Source organism: Chenopodium album, chromosome 16 (genome assembly GCF_948465745.1).
Source record: "Chenopodium album chromosome 16, dcCheAlbu1.1, whole genome shotgun sequence".
NCBI lineage: Eukaryota > Viridiplantae > Streptophyta > Magnoliopsida > Caryophyllales > Amaranthaceae > Chenopodium > Chenopodium album.
Window position 1 is genome coordinate 47,074,945 of NC_137849.1, and position 16,778 is coordinate 47,091,722.

The 16,778-nt window shown below is 35.5% G+C and overlaps 2 protein-coding genes and 1 pseudogene across 3 annotated transcripts; 1 reads left to right on the forward strand and 2 right to left on the reverse strand.

Moving 5' to 3' along the window:
• The first annotated feature begins 1,398 nt into the window (after positions 1–1,398).
• On the forward strand, positions 1,399–9,594 carry LOC145586759 (phospholipase D gamma 1-like). The gene is made up of 10 exons (XM_081643666.1): positions 1,399–3,541; positions 3,771–3,887; positions 4,755–4,949; positions 5,504–5,752; positions 5,826–5,894; positions 6,000–6,147; positions 6,861–7,009; positions 8,062–8,235; positions 8,415–8,612; positions 8,956–9,594. The coding sequence occupies exons 1-10, from the start codon at positions 1,841–1,843 to the stop codon at positions 9,247–9,249; spliced, it is 3,294 nt and encodes a 1,097-aa protein (XP_081499792.1). The 5' UTR covers positions 1,399–1,840; the 3' UTR covers positions 9,250–9,594.
• Positions 9,595–9,789: 195 nt separating this feature from the next.
• Positions 9,790–12,301, reverse strand: LOC145585676 (uncharacterized). Its single transcript, XM_081642382.1, has 3 exons — positions 12,149–12,301; positions 10,884–11,497; positions 9,790–10,763 (listed from the first exon to the last, which is right to left on the reverse strand). The coding sequence occupies exons 2-3, from the start codon at positions 11,491–11,493 to the stop codon at positions 9,892–9,894; spliced, it is 1,482 nt and encodes a 493-aa protein (XP_081498508.1). The 5' UTR covers positions 11,494–11,497; positions 12,149–12,301; the 3' UTR covers positions 9,790–9,891.
• An 823-nt stretch (positions 12,302–13,124) lies between these two features.
• On the reverse strand, positions 13,125–16,688 carry LOC145585677 (peroxisome biogenesis protein 16-like; annotated as a pseudogene). The gene is made up of 8 exons (XR_014100704.1): positions 16,477–16,688; positions 15,113–15,170; positions 14,743–14,967; positions 14,358–14,653; positions 13,998–14,269; positions 13,824–13,891; positions 13,669–13,730; positions 13,125–13,447 (listed from the first exon to the last, which is right to left on the reverse strand). The product of XR_014100704.1 is annotated as a peroxisome biogenesis protein 16-like (transcript).
• Between the last annotated feature and the right edge of the window lie 90 nt (positions 16,689–16,778).

Below are 16,778 nucleotides of genomic sequence, written 5' to 3' on the forward strand. Positions count from 1 at the left end.
ATACTTTAATACTCCCTCCGTCGTCAAAACTTTAACCCTTTGGCCTAATTTTAATCCTAAAATGATCGATCCATTTGCATTAAAATGGGTGTTTTCCATAGATAATGCTCAAAAAGGCTAAAATTCCCAAATTACACCCTTTGTACAAAAAATTCCCTCCATACCGTCCACATAAGCAAGTTTGTTGTGTTTTTTTTTAAAAAAAAAAAAATTCAATCAACACAAAACCGCTAATTGAATTAGCGGTTTCATAAAGGATAAAACCGCTAACTCAATTAGCGGTTTTATAAGAATTTGTGCATACAATTGTGGAGATTATTTCACCTAGCAACTAAACCGCTAATTGAATTAGCGGTTTACTAGTAAATAGTAGAAAAAAAATCAATTTAAATGCTGAGTTGGACGGTATGGGGGGAATTTTTTGTAAAAGGAATGTAATTTGGGAATTTTTGCGTCTTTGAACTATTTTTATGGAAATCACTCCATTAAAATACCCACCAATTTACAACAATATTTGTATAAAATTAGCTTCTCCATATAAATTTTTGTTTTTTCATGTATTTTTAATACTATATTTCTCTACTTTTTTACAAACTCCATGTAAATTTATCTTTCTAATTTTTTTTTTTATTTTTTTTATTTAAGTTTCTTAATAATCGCGAAATCAACCCAAAAGGGTCGAAATTTTGAAGATGGAGAGAGTATATAATTTATTTATTTCACTATTATTTAATGACTTACTTATACTCCGTATTTGGAAACATGATTACTAGACGCAATCTACAAATAAAACACAACTTCCACAAAAATATTGGTTAGGTGAATCAAAAGGTTGGAAAATAGAAATGTAGGTGTAACCAAACTCTACTTTGATTTGGTGAACCATAATAATTTCTTGGACTTATCTCAGGTGAAAACCAACTATATTTCCTCATTTAATCACATTTTTTTTTACCATTCCCAAAAAAAACCTAACTCATATCTTGGCACAAAGCACGACATTACACATTGACACGCCCAATACTCACCATTCCTTCAAATTATTTTTGCCAAAAAGAAAAAAAAAACTCCATAGTATTAAAAATTAACGCATTTTATGTCTGATTGGCTACACTATATAACCGTTTGTAAAAGAACAAAGTAATCCTCATAACACTGATCAAGTAATCCTATAACACTGACCGAGTAACCTTATAACAGTGACAAAATATCCTTTATAACATTAATCGAATAACGCTATAAATCTATTGAAATTACCCGTAATAACGGGCCATATACTCCATATTATACTCCGTAGTCCGTACAATATTGCACAAAAAGTCAAAAAGTCAAGAACTATTTTCCTTATTTATTTATTTATTTTTTAAGTCAGGACTTTTCCATGCGAAATCAAAACAGTATCTCTCTTCTTCTCCTTCCTCCCGTTTCTCTCCACCATCATTATTCCCTCTGTTTTCACCATTCTGAAAAATCCCTTTTTATTTCTTGATCTAAATCTAAGCTCAAACATTCATATTCTTTACTTAATTCTAATCAAATTCACAAAAAAAACCCAGCAATTTGGTTGGCTTTTCCATCGATTTTGAGGTAATGACATTCATTTCTGTTTATCAATTGCATGATCGTTTCTTGAACCCAGAATTACTTTGCTAAAACCCTAGAAATCTGAGAAACTAGATTCTGCATCGTACCCTTATTTTTGTATGATCTGTTGTTGTACTAATAATTAACAAACCCATTTTGCATAATTTTCTGGGAATTTTGTTTCATCTTGTAGTTTTGATGTATATGTATACCTAATTTGATTGAAACTTTGGAATTTGGGTTTGATTGATTGATTATGGATAATAGATATGGTTCTGGACCTTCATATCCTTATGGGTATCCACCCCCAAGTCAGCCATACCCACCACCCCAAATTTCTGAGGTATACCCTCCACCACCACCCCATACTTCTGAGGCATACCCTCTACCACCTCCCCACAGTTCTGAGGCATACCCACCACCCCCACATTCCCATTATCCATACCCGTATTCGCAACCGGCTTACCCGTATCCATATGCGCAACCGGCTTACCCGTATCCGCCACACCCGTATTCTCAACTTAGTTACCAAGTTCCACCTCCTAGACCTTACTCATTTTCAGGTCCTCTTCCCCAAACTACTGCACCTCCACCAAGTATACAGCATAGTAGTAGTTTTCAGTATGGTTCATCTCATTACCAATATCATCCTGATTCGAGTCCATATCCGGCCCCCAATGCCCCTCCCTTGCTTCCTTCGCGGAGTAATAGCTTTAGTAGTTCCCATGGACCTGATAATGTAGTGAGTGAGTTGCCGGATAGTAGTGGGGTTGGTGTTGGTAGTAGGCCTTCCAATGCTTCGATATACCCTCCTTTGGATGATCTAATGTCGGGTATGCGATTGTCTGATGTTCGCCCGTCTGCCCCTGCCTCACCTCCTGCATCTTCTGTGCCTTCGATGGATAGTTTAGCTTTAACAACCCCTGCAAGTCCTGGTGGAGAATTTGGTTATCATGGCAGCTTGCACGGGATACATGCTAGAAGTCCTAGTTGGGATAGTTGTTTTTCTTGTGTTGGTTCTCCAAGTTCTTCTAGTTTTGAGAGTGAAGGTATGCAGATCGTGCCCTCACAAAAAGGGTCTTTGAAAGTTTTGCTCTTGCATGGAAATTTGGATATATGGGTTTACGAGGCAAAAAATCTTCCAAACATGGACATGTTTCATAGAACGCTGGGTGATATGTTTGGAAGATTACCTGGGAATGTAACCAATAAAATTGAGGGCCATGTATCCCGCAAGATTACTAGTGATCCGTATGTGTCAATAACAGTATCCCACAGTGCTGTAATTGGGAGGACTTATGTGATCAGTAACGAAGAGAATCCTGTGTGGATGCAGCACTTCATTGTTCCGGTGGCACATTATGCTGCTGAAGTGCACTTCTTGGTCAAGGATAGTGATGTTGTAGGATCCCAACTCATAGGAAGTGTATCGATTCCTGTGGAACAATTGTATTTAGGGGCAAAAGTTGAGGGTACATATCCTATCCTTAATGCTAGTGGAAAGCAATGTAAGGCTGGAGCTGTCTTGAGCATTTCCATTCAATATACACCCATCAAGAATCTAAGTTCTTACCACCATGGAGTTGGTGCTGGCCCTGATTATCAAGGGGTTCCTGACACTTACTTTCCTCTTAGGAAAGGAGGAATAGTTACTCTTTATCAAGATGCTCATGTTCCTGATGGCTGCCTTCCAGAATTTATGCTTGATCGAGGAATGAAGTATGTGCATGGAAAGTGTTGGCAAGACATATTTGATGCTATACGACAAGCAAGAAGGCTTGTTTACATTACAGGGTGGTCAGTTTGGCATAAGGTTAGATTAGTTCGTGATGGTGGAAATCATTCATCTGACTGCAGCCTGGGAGAGCTTCTTAGGTCCAAATCAGCAGAAGGAGTGAGAGTTCTGCTTCTTGTGTGGGATGATCCTACTTCAAGAAGCATATTGGGTTATAAAACGGTCAGTGGCTTCTCCCAACTTCACTCTTTAATCATATACTTATATCCTTTTAGTCTGATTTCTATCTTCTAAAATCTGGATGTAGTGGGCTTAATAGCAGATTTATGATTCGTTTGTTATCCAAAAACCACTAATGATATTGTAGTAGGCATGCTTTCTTGCAATTTTATGCTTGTTAATGTGTTCCTGAGGTACTATTTCCACATCTTATATATCTCTAATAGTACAGGATGGAATTATGGCAACCCATGATGAGGAGACTCGTCGTTTCTTTAAGCATTCATCAGTGCAGGTGCTATTATGTCCTCGCGTTGGTGGAAAACGACACAGCTGGGTCAAACAAAGGGTAAATGCTACGTTCTTGGTTTTGTGGTTATGATGTTTGTCATGAAAATTTGTTTATTCTTTGGCCTGATAGTTGGCTTTGTCGGAATACATTATTATTACTTTGAGTGTCTGAATATAGTAGAGTTCGAATTGGTCATGTCTCCTGGGTGTCCTTTTTTTCTGTTTTTGGGACAATGCCATAGTCTATGCTGTTTGGACTCTGTTTCCACCTGCAAACACTTGTGTCAATCAGGAACGTTGAGAGTGCATTTTAGAAGAACTAAGAAAAAGAATATGGGAATTTAGGCACAAGTATAACTATTTTTCAGTTGAAATTGAATACAGGAAAAAGACACTAAAAGGCTGAATCCAGTCAGTCCTCTGGTAACTCAAGTAAACCAACAATGACAGTCACCACCTGAGTCCATGCATGTATGTAACAGTCAATTAAGAGGTTATACTTTCCATTCTTCAACGGTTCTTGCAGTATTTTTCGACTACCGTATTTACTTGGATCAATTTACTTTTTACTAGGGCCTGACGTCTAGGACCCACCTAGTGGCAACCAAACTGAAACACCTATCACATTCTGTACTAGTAGTGTTTAAATTCTGAACTTAGTGCTGCAGTTCTGCTTGCCAACCGGGTGAGGCTCATTTTATTAGAGTGGCTTTTTTTGTTGAGAGATGGGAAGTGGATATTTGTATTTAAACCAACAGCACAATCTGGAATCAGCATCTTTTTTACTTTTGTGGCAGAATTAAATAGGCTTGTTCAGTCCCATTGTTACTAGATTGTTATGGTTTGCCTATCTAATATTTTCTATTTCCTCTAAAATGTTATGTATGAATTCAGTCTGAATATGCTGTTTTATGTTTCCTTTTAGGAAGTTTCAACAATTTATACCCACCACCAGAAAACCGTGATAGTTGATGCTGATGCTGGCAATAATAGAAGAAAAATCGTTTCTTTTGTTGGCGGGCTTGATTTATGTGATGGGAGATATGACACTCCAGTCCATCCTCTGTTCAGAACCCAGGATACAGTACACAAAGATGACTATCACAACCCTTCATTCCAAGTAATTCTTAAAAACTTCTCCATTTTTTATTGCTATGGTCACTGGTTGCTACTTCCTCTGTTTTTTAATAGTTGCAACACACCTTTTATCACGCTTTTCGATGAGTTGATTAAATTAAGTAAACGAATTAATTAAGCTATGAAATTTTAACCGTAGCAACTTATCCCTTTCTTCTTATCGGTGGTAAAATTTTGTAATTTAATTTATCTGTTTACCTAGTCTAATATCTCCCTTAAAATGCGTGCCAAAGAGGTGTGTTGCAAGTAAATAAAAACGGAGGAAGTATTAAACAGAAGACATAATGTCTGCTACAGCTGTAGATAAATTATGTCGTGCTAAATATTTTATAGTAAAACACATTTATCATAACAGGAGATGAAGAAAAAAAAAAAGAGAGATTTTTGAACTTGCAATTAAATTAACTTTTTTTTTAGTATATCAAAGGGGAACAGAAGATCGGCATTTTGATGGGTTGAGGTTATGCTAACTTCATCTCTAAATTTCGTATAAAATTGGTGTGCTTTAATATGTTTTCTTGTGAAACTTTTGGACAGGGCAATACCACCGGCTGCCCAAGAGAACCGTGGCATGATTTGCATTGTAAAATTGATGGGCCTGCAGCATATGATATTCTTACCAACTTCCAACAACGGTGGTTAAAAGCTTCTAAAGCACACGGGATCAAAAAGTTAAAAATGCCTAGTGATGATTCATTACTGTTAATTGATCGCTTGCCTGACATTGTTGGTATATCTGATGTTCCTTGCCTTAGTGAGCACGACCCAGAATCTTGGCATGTACAGGTATTTTACACTAGTTTATTCTGTTTCTGCATTTTCCACCTAAGGGTAAGAGAACTAAAACAATTTATATCAGGTTTTTCGATCTATCGATTCCAGTTCTGTAAAAGCTTTTCCGAAGAACCCAAAGGAAGCTACTAGCATGGTGAAGAAAATTTCATGCCAATTCTTTTTTTTGGTTGTTTATTACCCCCCTTTACTTTTTCTTTTTAGGTGTTACTAAAGTTGATAAGCCATTTTGAATTTGTAGAATTTAGTCTGCGGGAAGAATGTTTTGATTGACATGAGCATACATACAGCATATGTGAAGGCTATTAGAGCTGCCCAACACTACATCTATATAGAGAATCAATATTTCATTGGTTCTTCATATAACTGGAGTTCATACAGAGACTTGGGTAAGAATTACTTTTATATGAACTAGCAAGGATGTATCTATAATATTTTGCTGTGTATTGTATTTGCTTCTGCTGCCTTGTTATTACAATTGATGTATTTCTATGCTGTTATTTCTTACTTTTTTTTCTTCATTTTTTTAATCAGCTGTACTACTACACTACTTTGTATTAGTTCAGCTATTACTGTTCGTGCTCTTCCACAATTCTCATATGGAAATAATGTATTTCTTTGCTGTGGTTTTTGTTTATGATGGCCTATATGCTGGCATTGAATGTTGTGCTATTTGATCCCTCACATCCATTCAGTGGCCTGCCAAGTGTTATTGTTTCTATTCTGTGTACTATTGTGACTATACTTCTGATATGGCATGTATCAAAGGGATAAATTGGTGGATGTTGTGTGGACTGGACATTACAGCTAGTAATATGCTTGTGTGCGGGTTTTTGACAGCATTGTGATAGATGAACCTTATAGAATGCTGCTTGTCATGCCTGATTTGGTATTTTTACCTGGCTGTCTTTTCTTTATACAGTAATAAGAAAAGAAGTTTTCTATCACCCCTTACTCTTATGTAATTTATTTTTACAGTTTTGTAAAGGGTAGTGTCCGTGAGAAGAGGCCATTTGGAGATATCTCTAGCTACAATGTAGTTCTGTGAATAATTTTGACTCCTGTTGATTCTTTTTTTTTTTGTTTTTTTCATTTGCCTCAGGTGCTAACAATTTGATTCCCATGGAAATTGCTCTCAAAATTGCGGAGAAGATCAAAGCTCATGAGAGATTTGCTGCATATATTGTTGTACCAATGTGGCCAGAGGGCGTTCCAACTGGCGCTGCTACTCAGAGGATTCTCTTTTGGCAGGTGAATTCAGTTTGTGACTTAGTTATTGTTTAAGTATAAGCAGCTTCATTACCTCCCTACCCCCACCCTCCCTCTTTCTGTGTGAAGTGAGGTGGGGGATCACGATCTTCTGCAATAATAGAATTCTGATTTTTCCGTAATATAGTGTTGGATAGCTTCCACATGTACATATGGAGTGCAAATATTGGCACTATATTGTGAAATCATGAAAGGTCTGCTGCTGCAGCCTGTCATGAAGGTGTTCCAATTGAAATTTCAGATATGCAACACATTTGTATCTTGAAATATACAGCTGAGATATGCCATTTAAACCTGTTTACTTTTGATCTTTTAAATTTGTTCTTCAGCTTTCACTTAGAGAATTCGTCTTTTTTTACTAGAACATAGGGTGTCACAGAATTACTGTGAATCAAAAGGCCAAGGAACAGGGTCTGGGAGTAAGATTTGAAGTGAAACATTTATATTTTAATCTTCTTTATCATCAAAGATACAAAAAAATGCTTTAACTCTCAGCTTTTGCCATTCTCCTGTGTCTCCATTCTGGCAGACATAAATATCTGTAACCAACAGCTATGCTTCTCTTTGTTCGACAATGGCTGCAATCCCACAATGGTAAATTGGTAATAATAACATGTGTACCTCCGGAAAATTAAAAAGGGGGGGGGGGGTTCTGCTTTATTTTTATCTCGCCATTGTTGTATAATTTGGTGGTCTCTTTGATTTTTTGGTAATACACTTTCCCCTTTCAACATAACTTTGATTTTTAATTTTCATTTGTTCAGATTTTGGTAGGGGAAGAAAGGATAGAACTAAATCATCCAGTTTCCTTAGAAGATAGAGAGGATTTCATGTTAAGGAAATTAGGCTTGACCACCCTTGAGACTTTGAGAGTGTTGATTATTGTTGGTGTTTAGGCATTGTATTAATTTTGAGGACTAATCTGGGCTTTACTTCTTACTGATTAAACAGAGTTCCATAATAGTTTTCTTTTTGCCCTCTTTGCCTGAACCATATAGCTTAGTTAATTCAAAGATGTACAAATTTTTGTGCAGAACAAAACAATGCAAATGATGTATGAAACCATTTACAAGGCTCTGGTTGAGGTTGGCCTTGAGGAAGCTTATACGCCCTTAGATTACTTGAACTTCTTCTGTCTTGGCAATCGTGAAGCTCCAGATGGGAGTCCTGCCTCAGCTGGAGGTCCCCACCCTCCAAACAGTCCTCAGGTGGCCATTCATTTTCCCTTGAGACTACAATTTTTTGTTCTGAATGACTATGTAAATTCAAGCAGTCATCGTTTGTCTTCTGATTCTTTTGAACATTGAGAAAGTTCTGCATTTCATTGTTCTCTTTGAGCTCTGGTATTTTATCCCTCATGTCCATTGTTGCATCTGTGCATATATAGGCTATGTGTCAAAAGAGCCGAAGATTCATGATATATGTTCATTCTAAAGGCATGATAGTGGATGACGAGTATGTGATTTTGGGTTCTGCAAACATCAACCAACGGTCAATGGAAGGAACCAGGGACACAGAGATTGCAATGGGAGCCTATCAGCCTCATTACACCTGGGCCAAAAAATCAGCTCATCCTTTTGGACAGGTATGACAAGTTTCAACTATCCACATATGCTTCTGTATTTTACACCATATTATTTTAGTGCCTATGTGGTTTTATAGTAGGGTGTCGTATAAGTATGGAACCATTTGCTGCAAATACTTGATTGGAGAAGATTAATTGACATGCTACTTGACCTTTGAAAATAATGAGTAGAATTTTTTTTTTTTTTGAATAATTTGTTTGAACTTCATAAACAATACATTCAAAGATAAAGCCCAAGCTCAACACGCAGAAGGAGTATTTGGTAGTATACCATATGTCCATATGGAATAGAAAATATGTATATGATCTGTTTTGTGAATAACTGAATATCTGCGTTTTGCAGATATATGGGTATAGAATGTCTCTTTGGGCTGAACATCTTGGACTTGTTGATGACTGCTTCACTGAACCAGAAACTATAGAATGTGTTAGAAAAGTGAGGGGTTTGGGAGAAATGAATTGGAGACAATTTGCAGCTCCAGAGGCCACCGAAATGAGGGGCCACCTCCTTAAGTACCCTGTTGAGGTTGATCGAAGGGGTAAGGTAAAATCTCTTCCGGGATGTGAAAATTTTCCTGATCTTGGCGGTAACATATGTGGCTCCTTCATTGGAATTCAAGAGAATCTCACCATCTGATGAACTAATTGCCACCACCATGCAACAAATAACTATTCAGGTTTACAACAGATTCAACAAATTTTGAGACTGAGACGGAAGTTATAGCTTAGAGGCTAGAGTTAAACTTTGATTTATACCAATAGCTTTATTTTTAACTTGTATGTTTTCCGAGGATGTAATTAAGCTTAGTGTTGGTAACATGGTTTTTCTTTGTGGATAATTTGTTGTCACCCATGCTTCACTATACATGAAGTCATGTACTGATAAAACCATATACAGGTAGGGTTATCTGTAAAAGTGATGGTGTAGTGTAATAATACATCCTATAGTCAAATTGTTTTTGTCTTTAACGCACTTCTTTAACTATGACAACTCTTAAAAATGTAAAGTATTATACATTAAATGTTATAAAGTTTTTTTTTTTTTTTTTTTTTTTTTTTTTTTTTTTTTTTGAATTGAATATTTGAAGCAAATTTAACAAGATACAACAAGATTGTCTTTTTTCACAACAGTAAATCCCAGCTATCAAAGGTTTATGTTTAGCACCAATGCACCATGTTAAAATAAATGATCCAATATTGGAAAAATCTAGTAAATTTTAGCAAATTTGACAACTTTACACTAAATGAGACGGTTCGAAACACAAATTGCTCAACTAGCTCAGGAGATATTTACAAGTTTAGCATGTTTAGTATTTGGGTCTATGTCCACCCGTAGTCCAAGCTTAGCTAGTTCAGGAACCTCCACAGTTCCTTGCATCTCCAAATCAGCTACCATCTGCTGGTTTTCAGCATTACCTTGCAGTATATTGCTTGCACACCATATGCCCCATTCCCTTAAGAAAGGATTGTCTTCATCAAGAACACATTGCTGTAAAAGAAGAATAATCCCATTCTTTTCTCTCACTTCATCTTGTACATACTTTCTTCCAAAAGAACAATTTGCAATGACTGCAACAATATCTCTTCTAAAGCCCTTGTATGGACACACCTTTGATGGCTGAGAAGTAAGACCTTGAGTCTCACCAGGTTTCATGGATTTCCTAATTGATGATGGTAGCTCAAGTTCACGGAGAAGAGATAAGAGCAAGTCCAAGAGGCCCCTCGATACCAATGAATCCACTGCATCCTCTGAAACTTCTTCAGTATCAGCAGCTTGAGGTTTCCCCTGTGCACATATATCTCTCAAAACAGTGAGTGAATATCCGAGGACATCACTGGTAGGAATGCCTGTAGGCAGACCAGATTCGCCTCTTGTGTAAAAATCAACAGCTTTGACAGCTTTCTCAAATATGCCAAGAACAAATAAGGCAAGCTCAGAACCAACATGAATCTCCTTTAGTCGCTCATTCAAAATTTCGGAGAGGATGCGCAAAAGGAAAGCTAGTTCTGTAGTAAAATTTATACCTCTACTTTCATCATTGCCTAGATTATCAAAGCTAACATTTAGACTCATGAATAATGCAGGGAAATGAGATTCCTCCAAACAAATTCTTGAAAGAATTATCTTTAGCCAGTCTTCTCCAAAACCAACTGGTAGAAATGTTAAAAAAAAAAAAAAAAAAAAAAAAAAAAAAAAAAAAAAAAAACACCAATTAAAGACAAAACATCAATATATTTTGAAAGTTTAGAAGTTATGTCTTATGTGATTACCTTCTGATGCTGTCTGAATGATTTCTGCCATGATAGCCAATCCTGGAGTTCTACAAAGTTCGGGAAACAGTTTAATGCTTCCATCGCTACAAGTGTAAACAATCATACACAAAGGATCACAAGTTTCCCTCTTGCGAATTCTTGCAATTTTGAGAAACAACCCAGGGAAAAACTGGTCCCATATTGCACATTGGTGCTTCTCCCCAGCAAGTGAAACATTGGCTACCACCTGTAAGGCTGTACGTATAATTGCAACACCCGAATCATCAATATCAAACCCCACCACATCGATTGCACTAGAAACAACTCCAAGACCATTACAGTCAATGAACAAGTTCTGATTCTCTACCTCTCCTGCACAAAGGTTCCTAAGGAGGCGAAGAGACAACAATAGAAAATGATGTGCCGATGAATGAGGGATAGACTGTATTAACTGAAGTACAACTGGGAGTATACGCTTTGATGCAAGATCTGATCGACCATCCTCAGTTCTTGAAACCCCTATAAGACTTTGTAGGGCTTCATTCAACGTTGAAGAATTCGAAGCCTTTAACAAAGGCTGCAGAATATCTTCTGGTATGTATATTTCCCCAGACAATGCAGCATCCATTTAACTACACAAATTTCCAAAATTTATACTATTATTAAAGTTTTTCAAATTCAATAATTTTCAAACCAATCTCATGACTCAATCACACTACATTAACAAGGCAATGATAAAATATAAAAAAATAAAAATAAAAATAAAAACAAATCCCATATTTTACAGAATATATCAACCATCAAATTCTGAAAATTATATCGTGCACTCGAGACCATGATACGCATCCTCTTCCCGAAGTCAACATAGATTATTGAAATGTTAAGATTAAAATACAAATTGATCAAATTAAGGGGCAATTAATTCCAAAATGCCCTAAAATTTCAATTTTGCAGGAGAAAGCTCTCTGCTTTCCACTCTTGGCTATCCATAATCCAAGAAAACATCATTTATTATGACAAAGATCTTCAAATTTCATAGTTCAATCCTAATATTAAAGGGTGTTCTGCAATACATTAGCAACCAAATTTGATTCAATTATCACATAATTTTAGGGATATTTGATTCAATAATCAATTAAGCTCATAATTTTCTTTTCTAACAACATAATCGCTACTTATGATCTTACATAATCTTAGTAATTAGAATCAATAGTTCAGATTTTCGAACCCTAACCTAGATTGTGAAATTGATAGGATGATTACAAAAAGAAACAACAACTTACCTCAGAAGCTGCTTCAATGGGGGATACAGGTATTTCAATGGAGAAAGTCAAGTGCGCTTCAATGGAGAACGAAGTGAGAGAGACAGGAGGAGGAAGTAGGACTACGTACTGCCCACTCATACTTGAAAATTGGAGATTATATCAACAATTAGCCCAACGGCCCCAACCCCAACCCCTAATTCTTTAACATCAACGCAATAAAACTTGGTACTCTCTCCGTTTTTTTTTTTTAATTTTATTTTATTTGCATCACTTGCAAATACGCGTAGTTTTAGGAGAATAAATTTGGTATTCCGTATGATATAATAATGTGAGTCGATGAATAATTTATTATGGTAAAAGTATTGTGGGGACCATGAAAGTGATAGTATGTGAGAGAGATTGTGGGACCATAAAAGATATAAATGATAAATTAATTTGGGTGGGGTTTAAAGTAAGAGAGAGAAATAATAAAATATAGTATAAAATTACCATTTATAGAAGTGATGCAAATAAAAAAAAAAAAAACAACCAATAAAAGGAAAGTGATGCAATAAAATATATATATATATATATATATATATATATATATATATATATATATATATATATATATATATATATATATATATATATATATAAAAGAGTAAAAAGTATATGTACAATTATTCCAGTTGTGAATTTGTTACTTTTCAGATGTTTTGATCATTTCAAAAGTGAGAATTATTTTTGCAAAATAATTATACGGAGTATTAAGCATTATTCGGTCTAATTTAGTTTACATGTTTTGACTTTTACCACTATTCACGTAAGTTTCTTTGATTTTATTTTGTAATTTAATCTTAAGAAAAAATATAGTCAATTAAGGTCTTATTTGATTTGTCTCAACGTCTACCTTCCAAATATCAAAAATTTATATATTACTGTAGTATATATTTTTTTTACATAACTAAAGATATTATTGTTAGCACACCTAAAAAAAATGTGTCAACTAAAATAAAACGGAAAAGTGGTAGAATAAATAAAAATACGGAGTATATATGTTTATGGAGTCAATGATATCGTATTATTTAAGTGAGAGAATAAATAAAAATTCATTGGCAATAAATTAGCACTCATTATTGGTAAACCATACAAGATTGATTATTTATTATATGCCATTTTTCTTAAAAAAAAAAAAAAAAAAAAAAAAAAAAAAAAAAAAAAAAAAAAAATTGATACAAAGATTGTCATCAAAACAGCAGCTTAATCTTCAGCACTATGATCCAGACATGTAAGTATACCGTGTCTGGGCTCCAAAGATCAGGTCGACTAGTTTTTCTGCATCAAGTAGAAATCATTAAAACGCATATTAGAATTTTTTCACAGCAGCAAAAGTCCACAACAGTGATTATTCTATCCTATGTTATCCGTCTAACTTCAACAATGTCACGAAGTTCTTAGGATTGCAGGAAAAAGCAAGTCATTTTTATGGGAAGCAGAATAAATAGAAGTGATAAAACTAAGTTCACAGGGAGACAGAAACTGAGATAAAATCACACCTGTGAGTAATCCAACAACAGGAATAGGTTCCAACACCTTTTGGGTACTTTCAAGCCTTCGTCTGTAAGCATAACACAAGCACAAACTGCTCAGATACATAATCTTTTACTGTCAGAAAATTTTAAGAACATTACAGATGACTAAAACGCCGAACCTGGTATAAGTGCAAAAGAATGGATCTCTCATAATATACAGCGCCCACAATACTTTCCGCCGCCTTAGCTGCAATCCAACACACAACATTTTAATACTAAGCTTCATGCTTATTTAACAAAGAGGTTGGTTAATTAATGTTTATTGTATAAAAGTTGTTAAAATAGATTATGACCTCGTCCTTCTCAGCTACAGAAAGATTAGTCTCTTTCTGTGCATTTATCCCTTCTTTTGATTTTGTTGCTAGTGAGCTAACGCTAGAACTAACCAGGTCCACGGCTAGTGAAATGAGCCATGGTTTCCACGAACGAATCCCGTATTTTCTGATAAACCATACATAAATGAGAGGCCTCAAGATAAATAGTGTCTCCCCCATCAGAAACAAGCCACCACGAAGACCCTTCTCTGACAATATCGAAGTAAGTGTTCGCCTTTCAATCACTAAATCTGTAAAAACACAACACTTGAATAACTGTTCGATTTTTCAGTTATGAAATGATAAGAACCAAACTTAAAGTTCCAGATCAGTAAATACTTGGAGTGCTTGTGATTGCTCCTGGCTGTTGGGTCCTTCTAAGCCATATCGGATCATAAACCATCCTAGCATTTTCTCCAAACCTATTCAACGCGGAAAGTGCCTTCCCTTCACGATTCCATGGATTTTGAACGTATTGACTGTTGAGGTATGCAGGCCTCAGATCTCCACCAGGTTTTGCCAAATCTCCAGGATTATTTTGAGGATTTGGGGGATCATCAATGTTTGGTGTTTCACCACCGTGTAAAAGCATCTTGTAGCCACTGTCTCGAAACAATGCTAATCTCAGCAAAGCCCTGAAGCAAGTTGCACACAATATATTAGCCATGTATAAAATCAATAGGATATGCAGGTACAGAAGATGTAGAGCTGCACACAAACTTACTTAGAGGCCTCTGTAATCAAGATAAAGTTCCACTTTTTGTCATCTCCATACAACTGTTGCGCCACAACTTCAACCAATGTCTCTGCTTCCTTCAAAGCAGATATACACAATGAAAAAGGAAATGATGATGATGTGGGCACTCGCCATTGTGCTGGTGTTGGTGTTGTCTCAATTATATGTTCATTGATTGCTGTAAGCCTGTAAGTATACCCAATATCGAAGTGACTGTATGCAAATCATCAAACATTATCTCATTAGAAGACCACTTGATATATCCTAGCAAAAGGCATCGAGGAGCGTAAAACCGCACCAAAAGCAATTGGTAAAAGCTAGTGAGAAGAACTTAAAGGTTACCAAAGTTTCACAAAACCTGCTTCTGGCCCAATTTCTGAAGCAGAAAAGCGTTCAGGAAGAAGCCATGTCAATCCCTACACAAAGACGAAGAATAAAGACATCAGAACACAAAAAACCAAGAGACAAACCACAGTATTCATTATCACTAGTACTTGATCTCTAAGGGAAAAAAATAAGGACGGATGAAAATAGTGTCTAAATGCAAGACAAACTCAGTTCTTCATCAGTCAGTCAATGAGTGGACAAGGAAAAATGTTCTTCATTATAAAAGCAATAAGCAACGAGTGGCAAAGAAAAAAAAAAAAGTTCTTCATTATACGGAGTATTCATATTGTTAATGAGCAATGACTGCAAGGGTAATACTCATGATTGTAGCTACATATTTGGGATCCAAGATAATTAAGAGATTTTGTGACACACAATTGTGAACTGGATACATATTGCACTGAGTGAATGTCTTATATGGGGATAAGGAGATAATTTACATATAAATTACTTCGTTAAACTAAGTAAATTTGACTAACAGAACACCGATAACCATTATACTTCTGATATTAGAGTGGTTGGAATATCAGAGCATGCAACAAGTCCCACCAGCATAACTGATTCTACAAAGCATATTGTTTGTCAATGCTGCTCCAGGAAGTCAATACAAGACCTTGACTGCCATACAGACATGATACAGCATATAAATATGATAGTATATATTTTAATTTTCCTGCAGAACTCTCTCAATAGCAAAAAATTGATCTCTAACCTGAATTCCCCGGCTTATAATCCATTTAAATATCAACTAAATTCGAACAATCCACTGATGATGATGAAACAAGGGATCAAAATTATTCATCTATATATCAACTAAACTCGAACAATCCACGGATGATGATGAAAAAAGGGCTCAAATTATTCATCTAAATATCAACTAAACTCGAACAATCCACTCGTATTTGTTACTCCTACACAGCTTCCATACAGACAGTAAAATATCGATATACACTAATACAGCGCCTACACAAGCGCGCACACAAACACCAACACACCTGCCAACACTTCTGAGTGTATAACTCAAGCCTACCAAATCCTAAAGCTTCAATAATCACATCAAATTTAATACAATATACTCAAGTCATTAATAAAACTACATAACCCAATCAAAATTCACACAGCTATTACATACTCCAACAAATTTCTGAGAATTTACAATCACAGATCACAAAATCATAGATAAAAGACTAATGCACAATCCTGCAGCATAATCACATAAAGTATCATTCTTTTCAGCTAAACTTTGCTAAAATTGCAAAACCCATGATCCCAAAAGTTTCTAATTGTTAAAATATTCAACAATTTAGCAATAAAAATTACAAAAATAACACTTACATTAGCAAGAGATTCCAAGGAATGGACGTAATCTTTGTTTTGGCGAACCCAATTCTTGTAAGCCTCCATTTTTATCAAAAACTTACAATTTAATTGACCCCCCAAAAAAATTATTACTAATTTTGTAAGAAATTGAAGACGAAACCCTAACTCGAACTCACTGAGTCATCTACCTCCAATTGCAAATCTGCAATACTTCCAAATTCCCAATTCTATTACAACTGTACAATTAAATTTTTTTTATTTTTAATTTTGGTTTAATTATTCTCTTTCAGGGGTATATTGGTCTTTCTTTATTTGCA

Excerpts from the sequence above, each read along its gene's own strand:
- LOC145586759 (XM_081643666.1), top strand. The coding sequence starts at position 1,841 with ATGGATAATAGATATGGTTCTGGACCTTCATATCCTTATGGGTATCCA. Across the intron at positions 4,950-5,503 it reads ATCACAACCCTTCATTCCAA|GGCAATACCACCGGCTGCCC; the intron begins GTAATTCTTAAA and ends ACTTTTGGACAG. Across the intron at positions 8,613-8,955 it reads CAGCTCATCCTTTTGGACAG|ATATATGGGTATAGAATGTC; the intron begins GTATGACAAGTT and ends TGCGTTTTGCAG.
- LOC145585676 (XM_081642382.1), bottom strand. The coding sequence starts at position 11,493 with ATGGATGCTGCATTGTCTGGGGAAATATACATACCAGAAGATATTCTG. Across the intron at positions 10,764-10,883 it reads CATTCAGACAGCATCAGAAG|TTGGTTTTGGAGAAGACTGG; the intron begins GTAATCACATAA and ends CATTTCTACCAG.